A 22,207-nucleotide genomic window follows, 5' to 3' on the forward strand; every position below is an offset into this window, starting at 1 on the left:
TCTTCTTACAATAAGTACACATTACTTTTATTATAATGGAAAAAATATTCTAAAGTTCCTCTAGTGCAAATTTTAAATACTTGAATTCTAAAGCTAGGATTCACCTTCTGTTTGAATGAAAATGCCTCATGTATGCCTTTTCAGTAAGCATCTACTGAGCATCTATGGAGTGCCTGGTGGTGTACTAAGAGAACCCCAAAGAAAAATTCCTGTTCCTGGAGAATCTAAACCCTATCAGCATGGTTCACAGGCATCTTTACAATAAATAGCCAATACATGATAGACCTTCAATAAACACTTGTTTAATGAATATATGCATGTACCATCATAGGATTTATTTTTCAAACTCTTGTTTCATAGAGGATTAGCCACATTCAGTTCACTTATCACACACACATCATACTTCATCACTTCTAAGATGCAGATTGTCCACATTTCAACTCTAAAATCAGAATGAAGCTTACTGTCAATGTGATTTTTTAAAAGTATTATATCAGACAATTTGCAGCATTTTCTCTTTCATAATGGTAAATGATATGGTTTGGCTGTGTCCCCACCCAAATCTCATCTTGAATTGTAACTCCCATAATTCCCATGTGTTGTGGGAGGAACCAGATGGGAGGTGATTGGATTATGGCAGTGGGTCTTTTCTGTGCTGTTCTGGTGATAGTGAAACAGTCTCACAAGATCTGATGGTTTTAAAAATGGGAGTTTCCCTGCACAAGCTCTCTCTCCTTGCCTGCCGCCATCCATGTAAGAAGTGACCTGCTCCTCCTTGCCTTCCACCATGATTGTGAGGCCTCCCCAGCCATGTGGAGCTGTAAGTCCATTAAACCTCTTTTTCTTCCCAGTCTTGAGTATGCCTTTATCAGCAGTGTGAAAATAGACTAATATGGTAAATAAAATAACAATATGTCTTATCTTGACAGCATCTTAGATGGAATGAAATACAATATATATTCTATTTTATAAATACTTTAGAAAATACATGTGAATTGTTGGGCATGCACCCCCCTGAGGTTCAACTGGGAAACGTTTTCATAGGACCACTCCATTCCATGAACGTTCAAGCCCCCAGTGATCACTTGAAATCCACAACTAGTAATTTATATAAATGTTAAAATCAACAGCACACAAGTAGCAAGTTTATAAAAATGTGTGCATTTATGAGAGTTTACTTCTCAAATTTTTCAAATTATTATTGAACGTTAAACACATATTTCTCATATTGAACTTTAATAAGGCATAAGGGTATATAAACATTATGTACATTTCTAAGCACTCATGTACTTAAAAGACTTTTGTATTTTAATGTTTGAAGTTAATCAAAGGTTTAAAGTTTCTAAGAAACATGAAAATGACTAAACGGTGTAAGAACTGCAAAGTTATAAAAGAAAAACCATTAAAATCTTATTGGAGAGATGAAATTAACTATGAGAAAAATGAAATTTTGTGACAAAGACAGGCAGAGAACATTACAAGAAAGAGAACAATTTAAAATCTTTTTAGTGGGGTGTGGTGGCAAGTGCCTATGGTCCTAGCTACTCCAGAGGCTGAAGTAGGAAGATTGCTGGAGCCCAGGCAGTCAAGTCTGCAGTGAGCTGAGAGCATGCCACTGCACTCCTGCATGGGCAATAGAGCAAGACCCCATCTCAAAAGAAAATTTTTAAAAAGGACAAAACATCACCAAACTAATAAAATGTGAATCATCTGTAAAGTATAATCTATACTAACTACATAATAAAGGAATATCTCTGAGCAGTGCAATGTAAAATATTGGGCACATGCATTAAAAACATTAAATAAAAACAACAACAGTTTAAAATAATAATTGACATCCAGGCAATAATTATTGTGGTGGCTTGTGCCCATAATCCAGGCACTTTGGGAGGCCAAGGCGGGAGGGTTGTTTCAGCCCAGGAGTTTGAGACCAGGCTGACCAACATGGCAAGACCCTGTCTTATCAAAATAAAAAAAAAATTCCAGCTTGGCCAACATGGCAAAACCTCATCTCTACTAAAAATACCAAAATTAGCCAGGCATGGTGGCATGCACCTGTAATCCCAGCTACTCAGGTGGCTTAGGCACAAGAATTGCTTGAACCTGGGAGGCAGAGATTGCAGTGACCCCTGATCACGCTACTGCACTCCAGCCTGGGTGACAGAGCAAGAGTCTGTCTCAAAAAAACTTTTAAAAAAATTTGTTTTAATAATTATTGACATCCAACCTGGGCAACACAGTGAGACTTCATCTCTACAAAAATAATTTTTTAATTATCGAGGTGTGGTGGCGAGTACCTGTAGTCCTACATACTTGGGAGGCCGAGGCAGGAGGATTGCTTGAGCCGAGAAGTTCAAGGCCACAGTGAGCTATGATTGCATTGCTACACTCCAGCCTGGGAGACAAAGCAAGATGCTGTATGCTGTTTTAAACAAATAGTTTTGTTTTGTTTTTTTTTAGACAAAGTCTTGCTCTGTCGCCAGGCTGGCAACCTCTGCCTCCCAGATTCAGCGATTCCCCTGCCTCAGCCTCCCGAGTAGCTGGGACTACAGGCATGCAGCACCACACCCACCCAATTTTTTGTAGTTTAGTAGAGATGGTGTTTCACTATGTTGGCCAGGATGGTCTAGATCTCCTGACCTCATGATCCACCTGTCTTGGCCTCCCAAAGTGCTGGGATTATAGGCATGAGCCACCATGACCAGTCAACAAATAAAATTTTTAAAAAATAATAATTATTGACATCTACTAGTTCAGTGACTGTACACGAGGTCTATCTAGTTAAATCATATAGTCCCTTCAGCATCTCTTAGCCTTCCTCTTCCATATTTTCTCACAAAAGGAAGCTGATGTGGAAGCTGGAAGAAGAGAACAGGAAGAAATGGGACAAGCCATACTTTCAGCCATTGGTGACAATTGCCTATCCCTTGCCTTCTGATCCTGTGACCACCAGGGCCTCCAAAATAACTTCACTGAGGACCTTTGAGAGCTGCCATCATCAACTCTTTCCTCTCCCACACTACGCTTTCTTCCTTATTGGGATTAGGAATATAAAATCTGGACACACACAGGAGCTCACCTGGGCACATCCCCATTCCCTGCTCTTGCCAACTCAAACCCTACCTCACCCACCCACTGATCAGAACAGAGTTGGGCAGTACCAGCCAGGAGGTTCTTTTTCCTATTGCAATGCTTTAGGGAATGATTTTCAAACTGGATAAGTTTCTGTTACTATAAAATAAAAAAGAGAAATTCACTTGAGATTGTATTATACAAGGAACATAGAAAACAAAACTGGATTTTTGTAATCAGCATGATATAAAGATCTAAAAGACAAGGAAGAGGTGAAGACTAAGAAGAATATAGTACTATTATGACTACAAGTTTACAAAAATATTATCAAGTCATAATTATACTGCTATTATTCACTGGAGTAATTTTCCATTGACTTCAAAGTGCAGATCTGTTGGTAGAATGAAAAGGGCAAGATAAAGGGCAGACCTAATCCATTTAGGTGAGATTGAGACTAAAATTTACAGAAGTGAGAAAATTGTCTTTAAGAAGATACTGACCGACTGTGTGGTGATGGTAGAGGTTGCTTTTTTATACAAAATATTTTCAAGAAAGCCTTTTGAAAGCGCTTGTGACACAATGGATACAAAAGAGGATTGACAAAGGAATTGAACCACTGAAGCCAAAATGCAATTCTGTACCAAACGGATTTAGAACCTGTCTCTGAGGAGTAAAATGAAAGAACAATTGTGAACAGAGAATACGGAGCCCAGCAAACAGCAAAGACTCCTAAGAGAATGGCCAGTGACTTGGCTAATCTCCTGGCTCTAAGCAGTTCAGCATGCTCCCTTTGGTGAAGACCTACAGAATCTGATTGGGAGAAGGAACCCATTTTGGAAGCAATTCTATTGCTATTCATCTTGGTTCTTAAGGAATACATGAGACTGCTCTTTCTCCTCTGTCTCTCTGAATGAAGGGACACAGGCATTTCTGTCGATGCAGAAAGAGATCCCCTTGAAGAGAGTCCACATCTGAATGACTGTCCACAGATGTTGGAAGAGACAGCAGTCGGTCCAGGATGGCTTTGGCACCTACTGAGATGATCACGCTTCCACAGGCTCCAATAAATATTCATGTTGAAATAAGCAACTAAGATGACTGGGATCAGGAACTCCAAGAATGATGTGATGGCAAGGATGTACCATTCCGAAAAAAATCCAGGTTCACATTCACTACCTTCATCCTTCCAAGTCTCTGAAACTAGAATCATTGGCCCATTCACTAAGAAGGCCAGCACCCAAACGGCCACCATCAGAGTGACAATCTTCAAGATCCCAGTATGTTGAGTTCTATAAGACACCTAGAAGAGACCAAACAAATTATTTTCAATATAATGAATGTATATGGGATGCATAAAGTATCTGATAAGTCCTTAGAAATTTCAGGGATGTGCAAAGGATGGAAACTTTAACTAACCTGGGTATCATGATGTGGACCAGGACAGAGGGTTTGACTTCAGAGGAGCCTGGGCCAAGATGCAGACTTTCTTAATGGGTTTCAAGGGGAGAAGACTAGACTGTAACCTTCAAGGTTAAATCCCTGATGCTATAGCAAATGTCAAAGCCAATGTGTAAAATAAGAAAGCAGGTTTTCCTAATTGACACTAATCTGAATGTCAAACAACTGAAGTTGGGTGCACCTTACCACAGTATTGCTCAATCTGCAGGCTGAGCATGACCAGATCTTTTTAATGAAATAGAATAGTTGATATCAGAATGCATCACATATAGTGAGGGTAGGTGTTCTTTAATGATGTTTCATCAAATAAAGCAATATGTCTTTGGGAATAGAGATACATATATTTCAAGAGAAATGCAGTTCCTCTGAGTCACAGCACCAAATGCATTTCTCACTGTAGTCACAGTCAAAAAAGTTTGAAAGCCCTTGCCTTATCTGATTCCAATACATAGAAAGAATCTACTCTGTGGTTTTTGCTGAGACTTCAAGGTAGAATCAGAAAGAGAAAGGACTCTCATCACTACCGAGAAGATTAAGCACAGACACAAAGATTTTTTTTTTTTAGTTTTTAGTTTATTTTATTTTTTTGAGACAGAGTCTCATTCTTGTCGCCCAGGCAGGAGTGCAATGGCGCGATCTCGGCTCACTGCAACCACCACTTCCCAAGTTCAAGCAATTCTCCTGCCTCAGCCCCTTGAATAGCTGGGGTTACAGGTGCCTACTAGCACACCCAGCTAATTTTTATATTTTTAGTAGAGATAGGGTTTCACCATGTTGACCAGGCTGGTCTCAAACTCCTGACCTCCACTGATCTGCCCACCTCAGCCTCCCAAAGTGCTGGGATTACAGGTTTGAGCTACCGCACCCAGCCCAAAAAAGAATTTTAAACCTGCTGCAGATAAATACTGCATTGCTATTAAGCACTACCAAGTCACTTCTTGGTGTTCGTTTGTTTGTTTGTGACAGGGTCTCGTTCTGTTGCCCAGGCTGCAGTGCAGTGGCACAATCACAGCTCACTGCAGCCTTGACTGCCTAGGCTCAAGTGATCCTCCTGCTTCAGCCTCCCAAGTGGCTAGGACCACAGATGTACACCACCACACCCAATTAAATTTTTGTGTTATTTGTAGAGATAATGCCTCACTATGTTGTCCATGCTGGTCTCGAACTCCTAGATTCAAGTGATCCTCCTGTCTTAACCTCTCGAAGTTTTGTAATTATAAACTTGAGCCCACCTAGCCCACGCGCGTCACTTCTTTGTGCAAGCATTTCCGCCTGACAAATACAATGTCAAGGCTGTGATGACCAGTCACTTTGAGAGACACAACTGTGACTAGTGCCACCATCTTTTTTAAGGATGAAGAATATTCTAACTCCCCTTGGTCACAAGGACAGGCTTCTATAAAGGAAAATGAGATTCTATGAGTGAGGACTGCCCTCCTACCACAGGACCTGCAATCCTTATGTCAATCCTGAAATCTTTAATAATGTCTTCTCAATCTAAAGACCCCTAAGATCAATCACTCTATATGAGGGATAAGGAACTCTTTAAGACGACCTGGAACAGACAACCTCTCTGAACCTCATTTAAATCAGTACGGTTTCAACCCGGTGCAGTGGCTCACGCCTATAATCCCAGCACTTTGGGCGGATCACGAGGTCAGGAGATCGAGACCATCCTGGCCAACATGGTGAAACCCCGTCTCCACTAAAAATACAAAAATTAGCCAGGCATGGTGGCTTGCACCTGTAGTCCCAGCTCTCAGGAGGCTGAGGCACAAGAATAGCTTGAACCAGGGAGGCAGAAGTTGCAGTGAGCTGAGATGGAGGCACTGCACTCCAGTCTCGTGACAGAGCGAGACTCTGTCTCAAAAAAAAAAAAAAAAAAAAAAAAAATCAGTAAGGTTTCAAGGTTCCTTTCAGCTCTCATGTTCCATGTTTCTCTGATTTCCTCACTCACAGGCAAAAAAAAATGGATCCATGAAATTGGAACATGCTTCCTTTTTCTACCTCTTGTGTCATATTTTTTCTGAAAATTTTAAGTCTCGTTCTACAGTGGTTTCTTAGGTTTTAAAGGGGTGCAGCATTGCCCAGCACTCTTTCCTTAATGGATCGTATATGCTGAGAAGACCTCTATTGGCTGGAGGTAAAAAAAAAAAAAAAAAAAAAGCTAGTTAATAATTTAAAAATGAAAACACTAAGTTTTTTTTGTTTTGTTTTTTGTTTACTGTAGGGAGGTGGATTTGTTGTGTTGTTGTTTTTGTTGTTTTCTCTCAAATTGCTGGTATTTCTGAGGCTAAGCTAAAATGCATATGGTGCTGGCCACAAGCTCTCATATGCAATGAACTTTTTTTTTTTTTTTTTTGCCTTCTGCTTCCTGTGCCACTAATTAATACATCTCTTGCACTAAATCTAATGATTATGAAGATGGTAACAATACCCAGATGGTCCTAAAGCTGCATTTAGTGTTTAATTGCTCTGCTCAGCCTTGGTAATGATATAACACAATATGTTGGAAAGAGATCTCTCTTCCATTACGCATAAGGTCAATTGAGATAATGGACAACCAAGGAGCTGTGAAGAGGATGCTGATCTCCACATCTCCGGGGAGCATTTTTGAAAGATAGACAGTTCAAGCATTGCTTGAATCCGGACCCAGGCTGCTGGAGTGGTGTCCCTGAAATCCCGCAGTGGCCTAGCGCTTGCCCACTACAGAATATGCCCATTATTCAGGACACTGTCTCTTACCCTACTTTTTTCCCGCCTGTATAAAATATCCACACCTTCTGTCAATCAGGTTTTTTTGGCGAGGCCAAGCGGCCTACTAGAACTTGTTAGTGTTAGTAATGAGATGGATTTCAGGACCATTCTAAGCACCTGTTGTGGGTTACATTATGTCCCGCAAAAAGGTATGGTGAAGTCCTAAACCCCTCAGTACCTGTGAACGTGACCGTATTTGGAAATACGGTGTTTGCAGATGTAATCCAGTTAAGATGAGGTTATACTGAATTAGGGGTCACCCTATCCGATATGTCCTCATAAGAAAACAAAGACACAGACACAGACCCAGGGAGACAACACCATGTTACAACAGAGGTAAAGACTGGAGGGACGCATCTACAAGCCAAGGAATGCCAGGGGTTGCTGGCAACACCAGAAGCTAAAAGACAGGCGCAGAGCAAGACGTCCTGGAGCGTTCCGAGAAAGGACGGCCCTGTCGGCACCTTGATTTCAAATGTCTAGTCTCCAGAACCGTGACACAATAAATTCCTGTTGTTTTCAGCAACCCAGTCTGTGGTCCTGTTATGGTAGCCCTAGCAAACAAACACAGTGCCCCAGTGAGTCTCCCAGCAATGAGATTTCCTGTGGTCTTGATTTTACTGTCAAGTTTCTTTCTTCATTTGCAGGTAAAGAAATACCCTTCTTTTACTATCTTAATTCTGTATACTTTTTTTTTTTTTTTTCCCCGAGACAGAGTCTCACTCTGTTGCCCAGACTGGAATACAGTGGTGCAACCTTGGCTCACTGCAGCCTCCGCCTCCTGGGTTCAAATGATTCTCCTGCCTCAGCCTCCTGAGTAGCTGGGATTACAGGCGCCCGCCACCATGCCAGGCTAATTTTTGTATTTTTAGTAGAGACTTTGTTTTGCCATGTTGGCCAGGCTGGTCTTGAACTCCTGACCTCAAGTGATCTGCCAGCCTCAGCCTTCCAAAGCCCTGGGATTACAGGCGTGAGCGACTGCACCAAACCATTTTTGTACATTTTAATTCCCATTCCCTCCAGCTACCATGAAGCCCTGCTGTCCTTCCCCACCCAACTCTGACTTCAGCCACACGGAATCTGCTCCTCCGGAAAACCTCTCTGAGAACTGTAATCATGTGCTCCACCCGCACTGGGCTTTTCTTTTCCAAATTATTGTCAGATTTCCATTCCTCAGGCCACCCATCCCTTTCCCCTATCACACTGTCTCCTGTGCTTTCAGCTACAGTAAGAGTTCAGCTTCCCCACTGCTGCTTCTATGGGATCCCAGTGGTCTTTGAAGGCTTCCTTCTGTTTTCACATGGCTGCATTTGAACTATTCGCCAACAGAGGTACAAGGTCTACCTGAGCACCCCTGCCAGCATCCATACATTCACTTGTGGAAACCTATGTATTCTACTCTGTGCTGTGCACTGGGGACCCAGGATCTAGCCAACATATCCCTCACCAAGTTTACAGCCTGAATTGCCAGGGGGATTACTGGAGGCAAGACTAGGATTTAAAAACAAAAAACAGGCCAGGCATGGTGACTCATGTCTGTAATCTTAGAACTTTGAGAGGCAGACGGGGGCGGATCACTTGAGGTCAGGAGTTCGAAATCACCCTGGCCAACATGGCAAAACCAGATCTCTACTAAAAATACAAAAATTAGCCAAGCGCGGTGGCGTGCGCCTGTAATCCCAGCTACCCAGAAGGCTGAGGTCCAAGAATGGCTTGAACCCGGGAGGCAGAGTTTGCACTGAGCCGAGATCGTGCCACTGCACTCCAGCCTGGGCGACAGAGCCAGACTCTGTCTCAAAGAAATAAAAAAGTAAAAATAAAAACAAAAAACAAAAAGAAAGTCTACATTCCCTCTGGGCATCATCCCTCATCTGTCTGTAACCTCTAAACACTTTTCCCAACTGGGTAAAATGTCCCTTTTCTGCCCACAAACCTGAGAGTAAATTCAAAAGCTGGGACAGCCAGAGAAGGAAGCCCTAGGAACACCCAGAGGAGATTAAAAAGAAATGTTAACCCAGAAAGAAAGGAAAATTTGAAAGTATAAATGGAAAAGATTCTGAATTAGAGCATTATTTTTCAAATACTTGACTGTGATCTAAAGTAAAATAATATTGTATATCATAACCAAGCACACAGACAAAAGTATTCACAAAACAGTATTTACTTTTATTATGTACAAGATACTCTGATGTTTTCTAATTTTTTATTTTGTTCTATTCCTTTTTTTTTTTTTGAGATGGAGTCTTGCTGCGACACCCAGGCTGGAGTGCAATGGCACAATCTCAGCTCACTGCAACCTCCTCCTCCCAAGTTCAAGCAATTCTCCTTCCTCAGCCTCCCAAGTAGCTGGGATTACAGGCAAGCGCCACCACACCTGGCTAATTTTTTTGTATTTTTAGTAGAGGTGGGTGTCAGGCCTCTGAGCCCAAGCCTGTATGTATTCATCCAGATGGCCTGAAGTAACATAAGAATCACAAAAGAAGTGAAAATGACCTGTTCCTGCCTTAACTGATGGTATTACCTTGTGAAATTCCTTCTCCTGGCTCATCCTGGTTCAAAAGCTCCCCCACTGAGCACCTTGTGACCCCCATCCCTGCCAGCCAGAGAACAACCCCCTTTGACTGTAATTTTCCACTACCTACCCAAATCCTATAAAACGGCACCACACCTATCTTCCTTCCCTGACTCTCTTTTCGGACTTAACCCGCCTGCACCCAGGTGATTAAAAAGCTTTATTGCTCACACAAAGCTTTTTGGTGGTCTCCTCACAAGGACATGCGTGAAAGCGGGGTTTCACCATATTGGCCAGGCTGGTCTCGAACTCCTGACCTCAAGAGATTCACTTACCTTGGCCTCCCAAAGTGCTGGGATTACAGAAGTGAGTCATCATGCCCAGCTGTTCTATTCTGTTTCATTCCATATTTTTTTCATTGAAAAAAAAAGGTCACAACCCACTAAATTGATTTCATAAATCAATAATGGGTCAAGGCCAGCAGATTGAAAAATATGAGACTATAGGCATTTGAATTGTTTATCCAAGCTGATCTGCACTCTCCACATACAATACAAACTGCGGTGGACCCTGCTGCCAATGAAGTATGTGATGCTAAGGGGGAGACATAGCTGGCTGTCCTCCCACATCCATTCTCCCCTCCTTCCTATGTGGTGGCTCAACTAGAGTTTCCCAGCTTCCTTTGTGGTGAGATGGGACCATGTGACTAAGTTTCACCAATAAAATGTAAGTGGAAAAGACTGTGTGACTCTGCACTACTTGGTTAAAAAAAAATAAGAAAATCCCTTGCTCTGGACTTCTTCCCTTTCTCCTTCCTGTCCAGAACCTAATATCACAACAACCTGACTTTGACCATGCAGAGGAGGAGAATGGCCTACAGCAGAGGCCAGAAAACTACTGTCCATGAAACAAATATGGGCTAGGCACAGTGGCTCATGCCTGTAATCCCAGCACTTTGGGAGGCAGAGGCGAGTGGATCACCTGAGATCAGGAGCACAAAATCAGCCTGGCCAACACGGTGAAACCCCATCTCTACTAAAAACACAAAAATTAGCCAGGCATGGTGTTGCATGCCTATAATCCCAGCTACTCAGGAGGCTGAGGCAGGAGGATCACTTGAACCTGGGAGGCAGATGTTGCAGTGCAGTGAGACAAGATCATGCCATTGCACTCCAGCCTGGGTGGCACAGCGAGACCCTGTCTCAAAAAAAAAAAAAAAAAAGAAAGAAAGAAAGAAATGTGGCCCACCACCTGTTTGGGCAAATAAAGTTTTATTGGAACAAAGCCAAGTACATTTTTTTATATATCATCTATGGCTGTTTGGGGGCTACAATGGTATATTTGAGCAGTTGCAACAGAAACAGTAGGTTCTACAAAGCCAAAATTATTTGCTGTCTGGCTCTTGATCACGAAGGTTTGCCAGTCCCTGCCCTAAAGGGTACAGAGCCACCTGCCAGCAGCATTCCTGGGTGAGTTCCTGGAGCAGAGAATCCACTCTTTCATGGACTGTTATGTGAGAGGAAAATAAACTTTTATCTTGCTTAAGCCTCCACATTTTGGAGACTCTTTGTCACAGCAGTTTATCTTTGCCTGATCTAATACACCTTCCAATCCTGTCAACCTCCAGCTGCACAATCGTCCCAAGCTAGAGCTGTCACTGTCCTCTCAACACCCCAGGACAGCACTTAGTCCATTGTACTGAACCGACTTGTTCCTGGATCTGCCTCCACGTAGATGACTATGCTCATCAAAAATAGAGACTCACATAAAAAAAGAAACAACAGATACCAGGGCCTACCTGAGGGTGGTGGGTGGGAGGAGGGAGAGGATCAAAAAACTACCGATCAGATACTACGCTCATTACCCTGGTGACAAAAAAATCTCTACACCAACACCCCCGTGACACTCGGCTTACTCATACTCACATAACAAACCTGCACACGTACCCCCTGAAGCCAAAACAAAAGTTGGAAAGAAAAATAAAATAGAAACTCTGCATATTCACTTCTGTATCCCAGGACTTAGCAAAATGCCTGTCACACAGCAGTCCCCCAAAGAGCTGGGTCCCTGAGATGGGAGTGAAGGAAGTTTCCCATCTAGGCCTCAAAGGTTTCAGATCACTGCCCCATATTTCTGTGGCCCTCTTATCCTTACTTCAACCTTATTTTGTCTTTTGATCCATTGCTGAGAAATTTAGTATGACTTAAGAATTTCCACTAACTCGCAGATGAGGCTATTCCAAATCTTGAGTAAGTTCCAGCTTTCTTGGCACAGGTTCTAAAATGGCACGAGAACTTGATCTTTCTGGCTGGTCCCACTGTGTAAACCGTAGCTTCCCTATATACTGTCTTTTCCTTTGGCCGTTCAGAATTGATTTTCTCATCACATTTCAAAGTATGGCATTCTTTCTACTGCCCTCCAAGTTCTATTCCAAGGAATAGATTCAGGTCTCAATATGTCTGTGGAGTAGAACCCATAAACCTGTCATGAATGTCATGTCTATCCAGTCTACTATGGACTCAATATACCAGTGGAGACAACTTGCCTTGGGTTTTCTTTGATTCCTTCCCATTTTAGTGGCACATAGGTGAGTGAATTATCCAAATCACACAACTAACAACCAGCAAGAACTCTATGCCAGACAACTAAAGGATAGGGCTCCTCTAAGGCCTGTCGATTCAATTAAAAATTAGGCTTAAAAGAATTTTTGCCTGGGGACCCATATGTACATTCACACAATCTTCCAAGGGGGATAAATTAATGTTTTGACTTACAGCGTTTGAGACTGACAGGTATCGATCATAGCTGATGAGGACAATGTTGTATACAGATGCTGTACATAAAAGATAGTCAGTAGTGAGCCAAAATACACAGATTTCCTTTCCAAAATCCCATTCGAACAGCATGTGAGGGATGTACAGAGGAATGGAGATCACACCTGCACAAGGAAAACATAAGTGTAAAAAAATAGCACACATCAATGAACACAAATGGGCATGTTTTAATGGCTACACAACACCAGGACATATCTGAATTCACTACAAATGCTTTGGCTATAATTTAAAAATTCATGGTACTTCATCAAGCAGCTCAGGACTGATTTTCTACACACTCCTTAAATGCCATTTTTATAAGAGGGGTCATGAACGTTGCACAGCGGGCCCTCCTTATCCGTGAATTCTACTTCTGTGGATTCAACCAACCATGGACAGAAAATATTAGGAAAAAAAGTGCGTCTGTACCGGACACATATAGACTTTGACTAATAGTAATGACTTCTGGTCATTATTCTCTAAACAATACGGTATAACAACTATTTACATAGCATTCACATTGTCTTTGGTATTATACATAATCTACTGATGATTTAAAGTATACGGGAAGGGCCGGGAGGGGTAGCTCATGCCTGTAATCCCAGCACTTTGAGAGACCAAGGTGGGCAGATCACTTGAGGGCGGGAGTTCGAAACTGGCCTGGGCAACATGGTGAAACCCCATCTCTATTATTAAAAATAATAATAAATAATAAAGCATATGGGGGGATGTGCATATGTTATATGGAAATACTACAGCATTTTATATCAGGGACTTCAGCTTTCTTGGATTCTGCTATCTAAGGGGAGTCCTGGAACAAACCCCCACAGACACCAAGGGGTGACTGTACTTTCAATGACTCCTTTCCACTTTCCAAATTAAGTACAGGTCTTGTATTTCTAGCCATAGGCAGCACAAATCATCTTTACTTTTTTCATGCTTTAACCCAAACAGGATGGACCACCCTTCTCCCAAACATATGGCACATTTTCACATCTCTTTTTTCTCTGCCAACATCATTCTTTCTTCCTAAAATGTCCACCTGTCTTCTACTAAAAAGTCAATTCAAGCCAGGCATGGTGGCCCACACCTGTAGTCCCAGCCCTTTGGGAGGCTGAGGTGGGTGGATCACCTGAGGTCAGGAGTTCAAGACCAGCCTGCCCAACATGGTGAAATCTCATCTCTACTGAAAATACAAAAATTAGCTGGGCGTGGTGGCACACGCCTGTAATCCCAGCCATTCTGGAGGCTGAGGCAGTAGAATCACTTGAACCCGGGAGGTGGAGGTTGCAGTCAACTGAGATTGTGCCACTGCACTCCATCCTGGGTGACAGAGCAAGACTCTGTCTCAAAAAAATAAAAATAAAAAATAAGTAAAAAGTCAATTCACTTCCTTCTTATTTTTCACTGAGGCCAAAAAGTGACCTCCTCCATGTCCTCTTTCTTGGAGCTTCCTCAGTAGAAGTGACCCCTCTGTCCTCTGCACTTTCCTGGTTCTTTGCTCATCTTTCCCTCTCTCATGCATTAACCACATTCTACTTTTATATCATAGTCATCTTTTTTGTCTGTCTCTCCTGAGGATGAGGGCCGTATCACAAATCAATGTTCATATTTCCTGCAACCTCTAGAGTTGGCCAATGACTTGTACATTTCACTTAAATTAATAACAGCTAATATGTTTTACACAATTACCATGTGGTAGACCCTGTGCTGTGTGCATTGCAAATGTTACCTCATTTCATCTTCATAGAAAGTTTGTGAGGAAGGGACCATGCTGAGTTAACGTTAAAGAACCTGAAGCTCAGAAAAGAGAAAATTAGACCAAGGTCCACTCAACTAGCAAGTGGAGAAGATTGCATGTGAAACCAGGGATTGTGATATCAGAACCTCTGACTTTACCTACAACTCTTCGCTGTGTGAACAAATAGATAAGCTCTATCACAGTGATTCAGCCCAGCACAGAAACTGCTTAACTGAAAAGTGACGAAATGAGGTTCCCTTTCCTTTAGCTTTTAGGGGTTTTTAATTGCATTCGCATTTCAGACAAGTGTGATTAGTTGCTAAGAATATGATCTATTAAGTGGAAGCTCAGATGAAATCTTACTTTGTTGAGTCACTTCAAATGTATCAGATACTTCCAGGAATTCCCATTTTTTTATGAGAACTAAATTAGTCTATTATTAAGAATAGTAAAGATAAAGGACAAGGGAAGGAAGAAGGAAAGCCTGCATTCTCCAAAAACAAGACGACATGAGGCTATAACGGCATGGTTTCAGAACCAGTGGAAGGTAGTGCTAAACCCTAGTATTCTGTCCCTAGGTTACATACAAAAATGAAAGACAAGACACCGTAGAGATGAAGAGTTGCGTGGTCAGTTCTTATATGTGGTTCAAATAACCTGTTTGTTTCATGTTTCAATTATATTTTTAAAGATAAGCAAACTTCCTTAGGGTGTCTTTCATCTCCAGGGTATGTGTGTGTATGTCTATGGTATAAAATAGGTCACTGGCTGAGAGTGGTGGCTCATGCCTATAATCCCAGCACCTTGGAAGGCTGAGGCAGGTAGATCACTTGAGCCCAGGAGTTGGAGACCAGCCTGGGCAACATGGCAAAATTCTATTTCTACAAAAAAAAAACAAAACAACAACAAAAAAAATTAGCTGGACATGGTGGCACATGCCTGTAGTTCCAGCTAACCAGGAGGTTGAGGCAGGAGGATCACTTGAGCCAGGGAGGTCAAGGCTGGAGTGAGCCATGATCATACCACTGCACTCCAGTCTGGGTGACAGAGTGAGACCCTGCCTCAAAATAAATAAATAAATAAAATAATGTAGGTCACCAGGTCCACTTGAGGTAAATCAAAGTATCCCCCAAACAGAGACATTTATTATATTTCAGCCCACGGTTGTGGCTTCCAATGTTCCCAACATGAGTATTTTCAACACTGGAACTCATTTCTTCCACAGAACGAGAAAGAAGAAAGATACTAGTAACGCATTCTAGTCACCACTGACTAAGAGTTCAGGGCAGGGGGTGGGAGGTAAATACTCTTTGTCACACACTTTCTCATTTACACAAAAGAGGAAGAGTGTGTTCGAAAGCCTAGGAGCTGCTGGAAACAGTGGTTAGCTGAAGACAGGCTCCAGGATATTTGGTTTTCGTAACCCCCGCTGTGCTGTCACCCGGCATTCTAGGTAACGCTTCCGTACTTGTGTCATGCTCAGTTCCTCTGTCTTGTTGAGCAACAGAAGAGATGTCTGTGGCTCATTCTGAACGAGATGCAAAGAAACTGAATCTGAACTATTTCTCTCATATACGTACTCCGAAGTGTCTCTACACCTTCTTTTTTTTTTTTTTTTTTTTTTTTTTTGAGACGGAGTCTCACGCTGTTGCCCAGGCTGGAGTGCAGTGGCGCGATCTCGGCTCACTGCAAGCTCCGCCTCCCGGGTTCCCGCCATTCTCCTGCCTCAGCCTCCTGAGTAGCTGGGACTACAGGCGCCCGCCACCGCGCCCGGCTAATTTTTTTTTTGTATTTTTAGTAGAGACGGGGTTTAACTGTGGTCTCGATCTCCTGACCTTGTGATCCGCCCGCCTCGGCCTCCCAAAGTGCTGGGATTACAGGCTTGAGCCACCGCGCCCGGCCGTCTCTACACCTTCGATTCGGGAATTGTGTTTTTGGGTGAAATGGAGCTGATAAGTAAACAAGAGCCAGTTTCTTGAAAAGATTAAGACAAAAGTAAAAGAAAACAAATATATGCCCCACCTCCCAGTCCCACTCCTAGTTCTCACCCCTCAGTCACTCCACCCCAGCCCCTCTGGCCTCCAGTGCACCACCCACCCTTCTGCCTCAGATCCTGCGCACCTGCTGTTCCTTGGTGTGAAATGCTTTTCCCCAAGGGCGCCTTCTGTTTGCTCAAATGTCTTTCTTTTTTGTTTTGTTTGTTTGTTGACACAGTCTGGCTTTGTTATCAAAGCCAGAGTGCAATAGCATGATCTCGACTCACTGTAACCTCCACCTCCTGGGTTCAAGTGATTCTCCTGCCTCAGCCTCCTGAGTAACTGGGATTACAGGCATGTGCCACCATACCCGGCTAATTTTTGTGTTTTTAGTAGAGATGGAGTTTCACCATATTGACCAGGCTGGTCTCGAACTCCTGTCCTCAACTGATCTGCCCGCCTCAGCCTCCCAAAGTGCTGGGATTACAGGTGTGAGCCACTGCGCCCAGCCTTCAAATGTGTCTTTCTAAGTAAATTCTAGCTCCAGGGTTTAAAATTGCAGCCCCACTCCCAGCACACTCCCTTTCCCTCCTCTCTGCGTTTTTTTTTTTTTTCCAGTAGCAATTATCAGCCTCTAAAATACTATATAATTTGACTCAGTTATTTTTCTTGTTTATTGTCTGTCTCCATGCCCCTGCATCCATTAGAAATAGAATCATCATGAGGGCAGGGATTTTCACCTGTATTTTTACTGCTTTATCCCCAGCACCTCGAAAGTGCCTGCTTCAAAAGAAATAATTGTTGGATGAACCAATAGATGAGGATGAAGAAGCCCAGTTTGCTTTAAAATTGCCACCCATTTGACATCATCCCTTCTTTCTAAACCAGCTAAGAAGCTACATCTTCCATGAGAAAAGGCAATCAAAAGATGGGAGGAGCTAAAATCCCCAAGTAAATCCTTTGGGACACCAGAGGAATGTGTGGATGATGGTGAGTGCACAGAGGGTGTTATGGCCGCCTGAATGTGTATGTGCCCTCCCCAAACTCACATGTTGGAGCCCTAACCCCCAATGTGGCTTTATTTGGAACTAAGACCTTTAAGGACAAAATTAAGGGTAAAAGAGTTCATAAGAGTGGGGCCCTGATCCAATAGTGTCCTTATAAGAAGAGACAACAGAGAGTTCACTCTCTCTCTCTGTGCACACTCAGAGAAAGGCCTCGTGAGGATGCAGGTAGATGGCAGCCGTCTCCAAGCCAGAAAGAGAGCCCTCATCAGAAACCAAAATTGGCCAGAATCTTGATCTGGAATGTCCCCGGCTCCAGAAGGATGAGAAAATAAATGTCAGTTGTTTAAGCCACCCAGTCTAGGGTATTTTGTTACAGCAGCCTGAGCAGATGAATACAGAAGGCCAGGAAAGAGTCCTGAACTCGGGCATACAGGTATCAAGATAAACTTTGCCATCCTGAACACTTGGTTCAGGCTCTGATAGCAGCAACCACGCTTATCTGCTGAAGATCCTGTCCAGCCGTCTGACACATGGTCATGCAGGCCACAAATGCCAGCACAACATGGGGATGAGAAGAAAGTACCCATAAATGGAAAGACTGGTCACATGGCAACACTTTTATAGATATTGATGTAGATATAGATAGTATGTGTTTCCCAGACTAGTGTACAGATGATGTATATTTATATAACATCCGGTATAGCTAGTACTAGAATTTTTCCTCAGTAAATCTTTGCTTACAACAGTAAATTCAGCCTGAGACGCTAGCAACTCAGGTGCCACAAATTTAGATTATACGCAGAGGGCCAATTCTGAAACCTGGGGGAAGAGGGCATTCAGCCAGCAAAACCACAGTTCCAAGCACATGTGAGGGTCTAATCTGCCCTGCCATTGTCACACGGCTCTGGAGCTCTGGATCTCATGACCCCAAATGTTAAGAATCAATGGCTTACAGCTGCAGAAAATCTCTCATGCGTTCTGCCCTGCACGCTCACCGCCTCCACGCCTTCTTCCCGGCTCAGAGACAAAAGGTTTTCTTCCCAGCATGGCAAAGGAGAAAGAACAGCATTGGCAGCAAACTTGAATCCTATTACAAAATGCTCCCGGGGCTGTGTCTTGGTGAGCCCTGCGTTAAATATGCAGAACTCTGCATGAAGCTGGCAGGGGGCAGGGGAGATGTGAGGGATGAGGCCGGCAGGCAGATGAATGGAGACTCTGACCTGCACCCAACTCCTTTAATCAGGAGCAAAAGAAATGATCAGAATTATTTCTTCACCCACCTGCTGATGGAGGAGATCACCAGGACTGCTGAATAACTACATCTGCAGAGCTATTTTCCAAAGACGAGCTCAAGCCCTTGAGGGTGGGACTGCCATGAGGCCGGCCTTGGGCCAGACGTGGAGACATTTTTACCTAGAACCATCTTTATTCAAAAGCTTCAGGCCCCAGGCTCTCTCAGCTGTCTCATCCGTCCCACCCTAAAACTGGGGCAGTCGGGACCTCACTCCCTTTGGGTTAGTAAAAACACTTCATCTATTTTAAGTGCTGACTGTCACCTAAAAGTCACAGGATCCTGTGAAGAAGGAAGAAGTGAAGGATACATGTATTTACAGTGGAATCTTCTCTATGTTCACATAAATAAACTCGTATATTTGTACATGTTTATGGGAGCACAGAGAATGATGTGGAAGGATCTACATCAAGCAGCAAATGTTGGTTACCTGAAGGGACAGAATTGAGGAAACAAATGGGGAGATAGTGCATTTTTTCAATACTTCTTTATGGGTTAGCTGCCTTTATCTGTCATTTCTATGCCATGACTCCTAAATCAATCTCCCAAACTAGAATTTTTCTCCAGAACTTTCAATGCAACATCAGAACCAGAGCCGCCCTGCCCACATACTTCCTGTGTCATTGAAGAGCTCCATACTGTTCTTAGTCTCAGAAACCCCATCTCTAACTCAGCTTTCTCTTTCTCTTTTCCTGTCCGATGCCTCCCTCCCCTGCTCCCACCCCGCCTTAGCCGCTCTGCCTGCTGTCCCCAGCCATCCTAGCTCGGGTCCTAACTACATGATTTCTGCCTAGATTGTTGCAGGATGGTCTCTGAAACCATGCCACCCCACACTCCAGTTTCCCCACTTCCTTTAACTTTTAACTTTTTTTTTTTTTTTTTTTTTTTTTTGAGACGGAGTCTCGCTCTGTCGCCCAGGCTGGAGTGCAGTGGCCGATCTCAGCTCACTGCAAGCTCCGCCTCCCGGGTTCACGCCATTCTCCTGCCTCAGCCTCCCGAGTAGCTGGGACCACAGGCGCCCGTCACCGCACCCGGCTAGTTTTTTGTATTTTTAGTAGAGACGGGGTTTCACCGTGTTAGCCAGGATGGTCTCGATCTCCTGACCTCGTGATCCGCCCACCTCGGCCTCCCAAAGTGCTGGGATTACAGGCTTGAGCCACCGCGCCCGGCCGAGTTTCCCCACTTCCTATGGCTCTTCCAATGCCTCTAAAGTAAAGCTTTGATCTGTTCAACCACTCACCTGTTTTAAAATCCTTAAATCTCCACAAGGCCTGCCAAATAAACTCCACTCCACACTCACGCTGGTATTTAAAGGCCCTCACTTATAGATTTCAGCTTCATCTCTACGGCTCCCCTGCACCCATCTGCACACCAGCCAGCTCGAAGCTCACCCTTAGGAAGATAAGCGCAATGATTTTCTACCAGCATGCCTTTGCTCATTCTTGGAGCAAAGAATCCTTCGCCCTATCTCTGACTACGGAAATTCTATCCATCCTTCAAAGTTCATGTTAAATGCCTTTATTCGCTAACTAAACGTGCTTTATGCCTCCTCCAAGTGACCATAGCGCTTGTTAGGTCTTGGTGGGGTCTCGGGTTACTCTATACTGCTATAGTCATTTCTGAACGTCTCTTGTCCACTCTTCTCATCAAAACCTTACTGGAAGAGACTAACCTAATCTTCTATAGATCCCTTGATTACCTAATAGTGCTTGCATGCCTAGCAGTATTATACAGGCTAGATACTATACTAACATTTGTGACCTAGGTCGGCGTTGACCCATAGCTGCAGAAAAATTAAAATAAAAAAAAGGAACTAACATTTCTTGAGTGACCACTGTATTCCAGGGAATGAACTAAGTATTTTATGTGTTTATTTCATTTTAACTAAATGTAAGCTTTATGCAGTTATAAACAAAAATAATCTGAATATGCCAGATTAAATTATACTAGAAACTCTTATAAAACAATATCATCAGCTGACATTTCTGTACATCTACTTATCATGATAAGCATTGTTTAAAAATAATAATCATCAGGCAGTGAAAAATTATAAAGTGCATGTTTTCAAAGAAAGTTGGTTTGATTTCTATGGTCTCTTAACGATGATATAATGCTGTGATATCATATTATATGCAAAGTACTTTACGGTTGGGTATATTTTACAAAATTCTATGCCACATCATTAAATTAATACTATTAAACATATTATTCAATCTGAAATGCTATTTTCTGATTGTACTGGTTACTAGCATATACATAATTTCTTATTACTCCAACATTGTGATACCGAGAAAACCATATTTACTTGAAGAGGAATACTTATAAGTCTAAACATACGAGGAAAATAGCACCAGAAACAAGTAACTCTTACATTAAAATTTTGGAGCTGTTCTGGACTTATCTTTATTCTATAAAAAGAAAATACACTGTTTTCAGCTGAAAATTCCCCTGCCACATGGATTTACATATGTATAACATTCCCTTACAGTGCCATATAGCCCCCTTCCAAACTTTAATACTTAAACTTTTTGGGTTTATTTTTCCCCCACCATATACAGTCCCCTGAAATAACAAAAGTTTATTTTAAGGTTTTAGAGATAAATTAAAATCAGAAAAGATTATCTTAAATAAAGACATATAACTTACCCACAAAGAAGTCAGAGATGGCCAAGTTAAGAAAAAAATAACTACTTCGATGTCTAAGGTTTTTGTCCACTACAAAAGCTAAAATGACCACAGCATTTCCTAGCATTATGGCAAAAGCTAGTAAGGACATAAAAAACGCTAAAGTAATACGAGTGCTTAGTGATAAGTTAATTGTGCTGTTAGTATCTGGCATCACATCAAATGATGAAGAAGGTCAAATTAGCAAATTAATCCAGCCAGACAATTCTGACAAGTATGTTTTCTAACCGGATACCTAAAATATGTAGTCTTCTACTCAAAACGACAGTTTTAATCTAATACTGATCTCATAGAACTTCCTGATTCTTGATAAAGTAAGCTTGTGGTAACAGTTTCCCTTTAACTAACACAGAAAAACTATTTCCAAAAAACAGTGAAATGTTTTACCTTAAACATTTTACTGTGATTCATCCATCTCCCATTATTAGAATAAAATTATATAATCTATAAAATGTAATCATAATATAGGTAATAAATTGGGCCCACACAAGGTTCATTTTTGTCGTTGTTGTTGTTGTTTGGAGATAGAGTCTTGCTCTGTTGTCCAGGCTGGAGGCCACTGGTGTGATCTCGGCTCATTGCAACCTCCGTCTCCCAGGTTCAGGCAATTCTCCTGCCTCAGCCTCCCAAGTAGCTGGGATTACAGGCACTCATCACCATGCCCAGCTAATTTTTATATTTCTTGTAGAGACGGGGTTTCACCATGTTGACCAGGCTGGTCTTGAACCCATGACCTAAAGTGATCCACCCACCTCGGCCTCCCAAAGTGCTGGGATTATAGGCATGAGCCACCACACCCAGCCATTTTTAAAACTCATGTAGATTCAGTTAAATATTCTCATCTGGCCATGATGGAGTAATTGGGGCTGAATTTCATGGTCCCATCTGAAACAGC

General features: G+C 42.5%; 1 protein-coding gene across 1 annotated transcript; it reads right to left on the reverse strand.

The window, feature by feature from the left end:
- Positions 1-1,219: 1,219 nt before the first annotated feature.
- HRH4 (histamine receptor H4) lies at positions 1,220-21,607 on the reverse strand. The gene is made up of 3 exons (XM_001096657.5): positions 21,274-21,607; positions 12,574-12,737; positions 1,220-4,372 (listed from the first exon to the last, which is right to left on the reverse strand). Exons 1-3 carry the CDS (start codon positions 21,464-21,466, stop codon positions 3,557-3,559), a joined length of 1,173 nt encoding a protein of 390 aa, XP_001096657.2. The 5' UTR covers positions 21,467-21,607; the 3' UTR covers positions 1,220-3,556.
- Positions 21,608-22,207: the final 600 nt, after the last annotated feature.

Source organism: Macaca mulatta, chromosome 18 (genome assembly GCF_049350105.2).
Source record: "Macaca mulatta isolate MMU2019108-1 chromosome 18, T2T-MMU8v2.0, whole genome shotgun sequence".
Classification (NCBI taxonomy): domain Eukaryota; kingdom Metazoa; phylum Chordata; class Mammalia; order Primates; family Cercopithecidae; genus Macaca; species Macaca mulatta.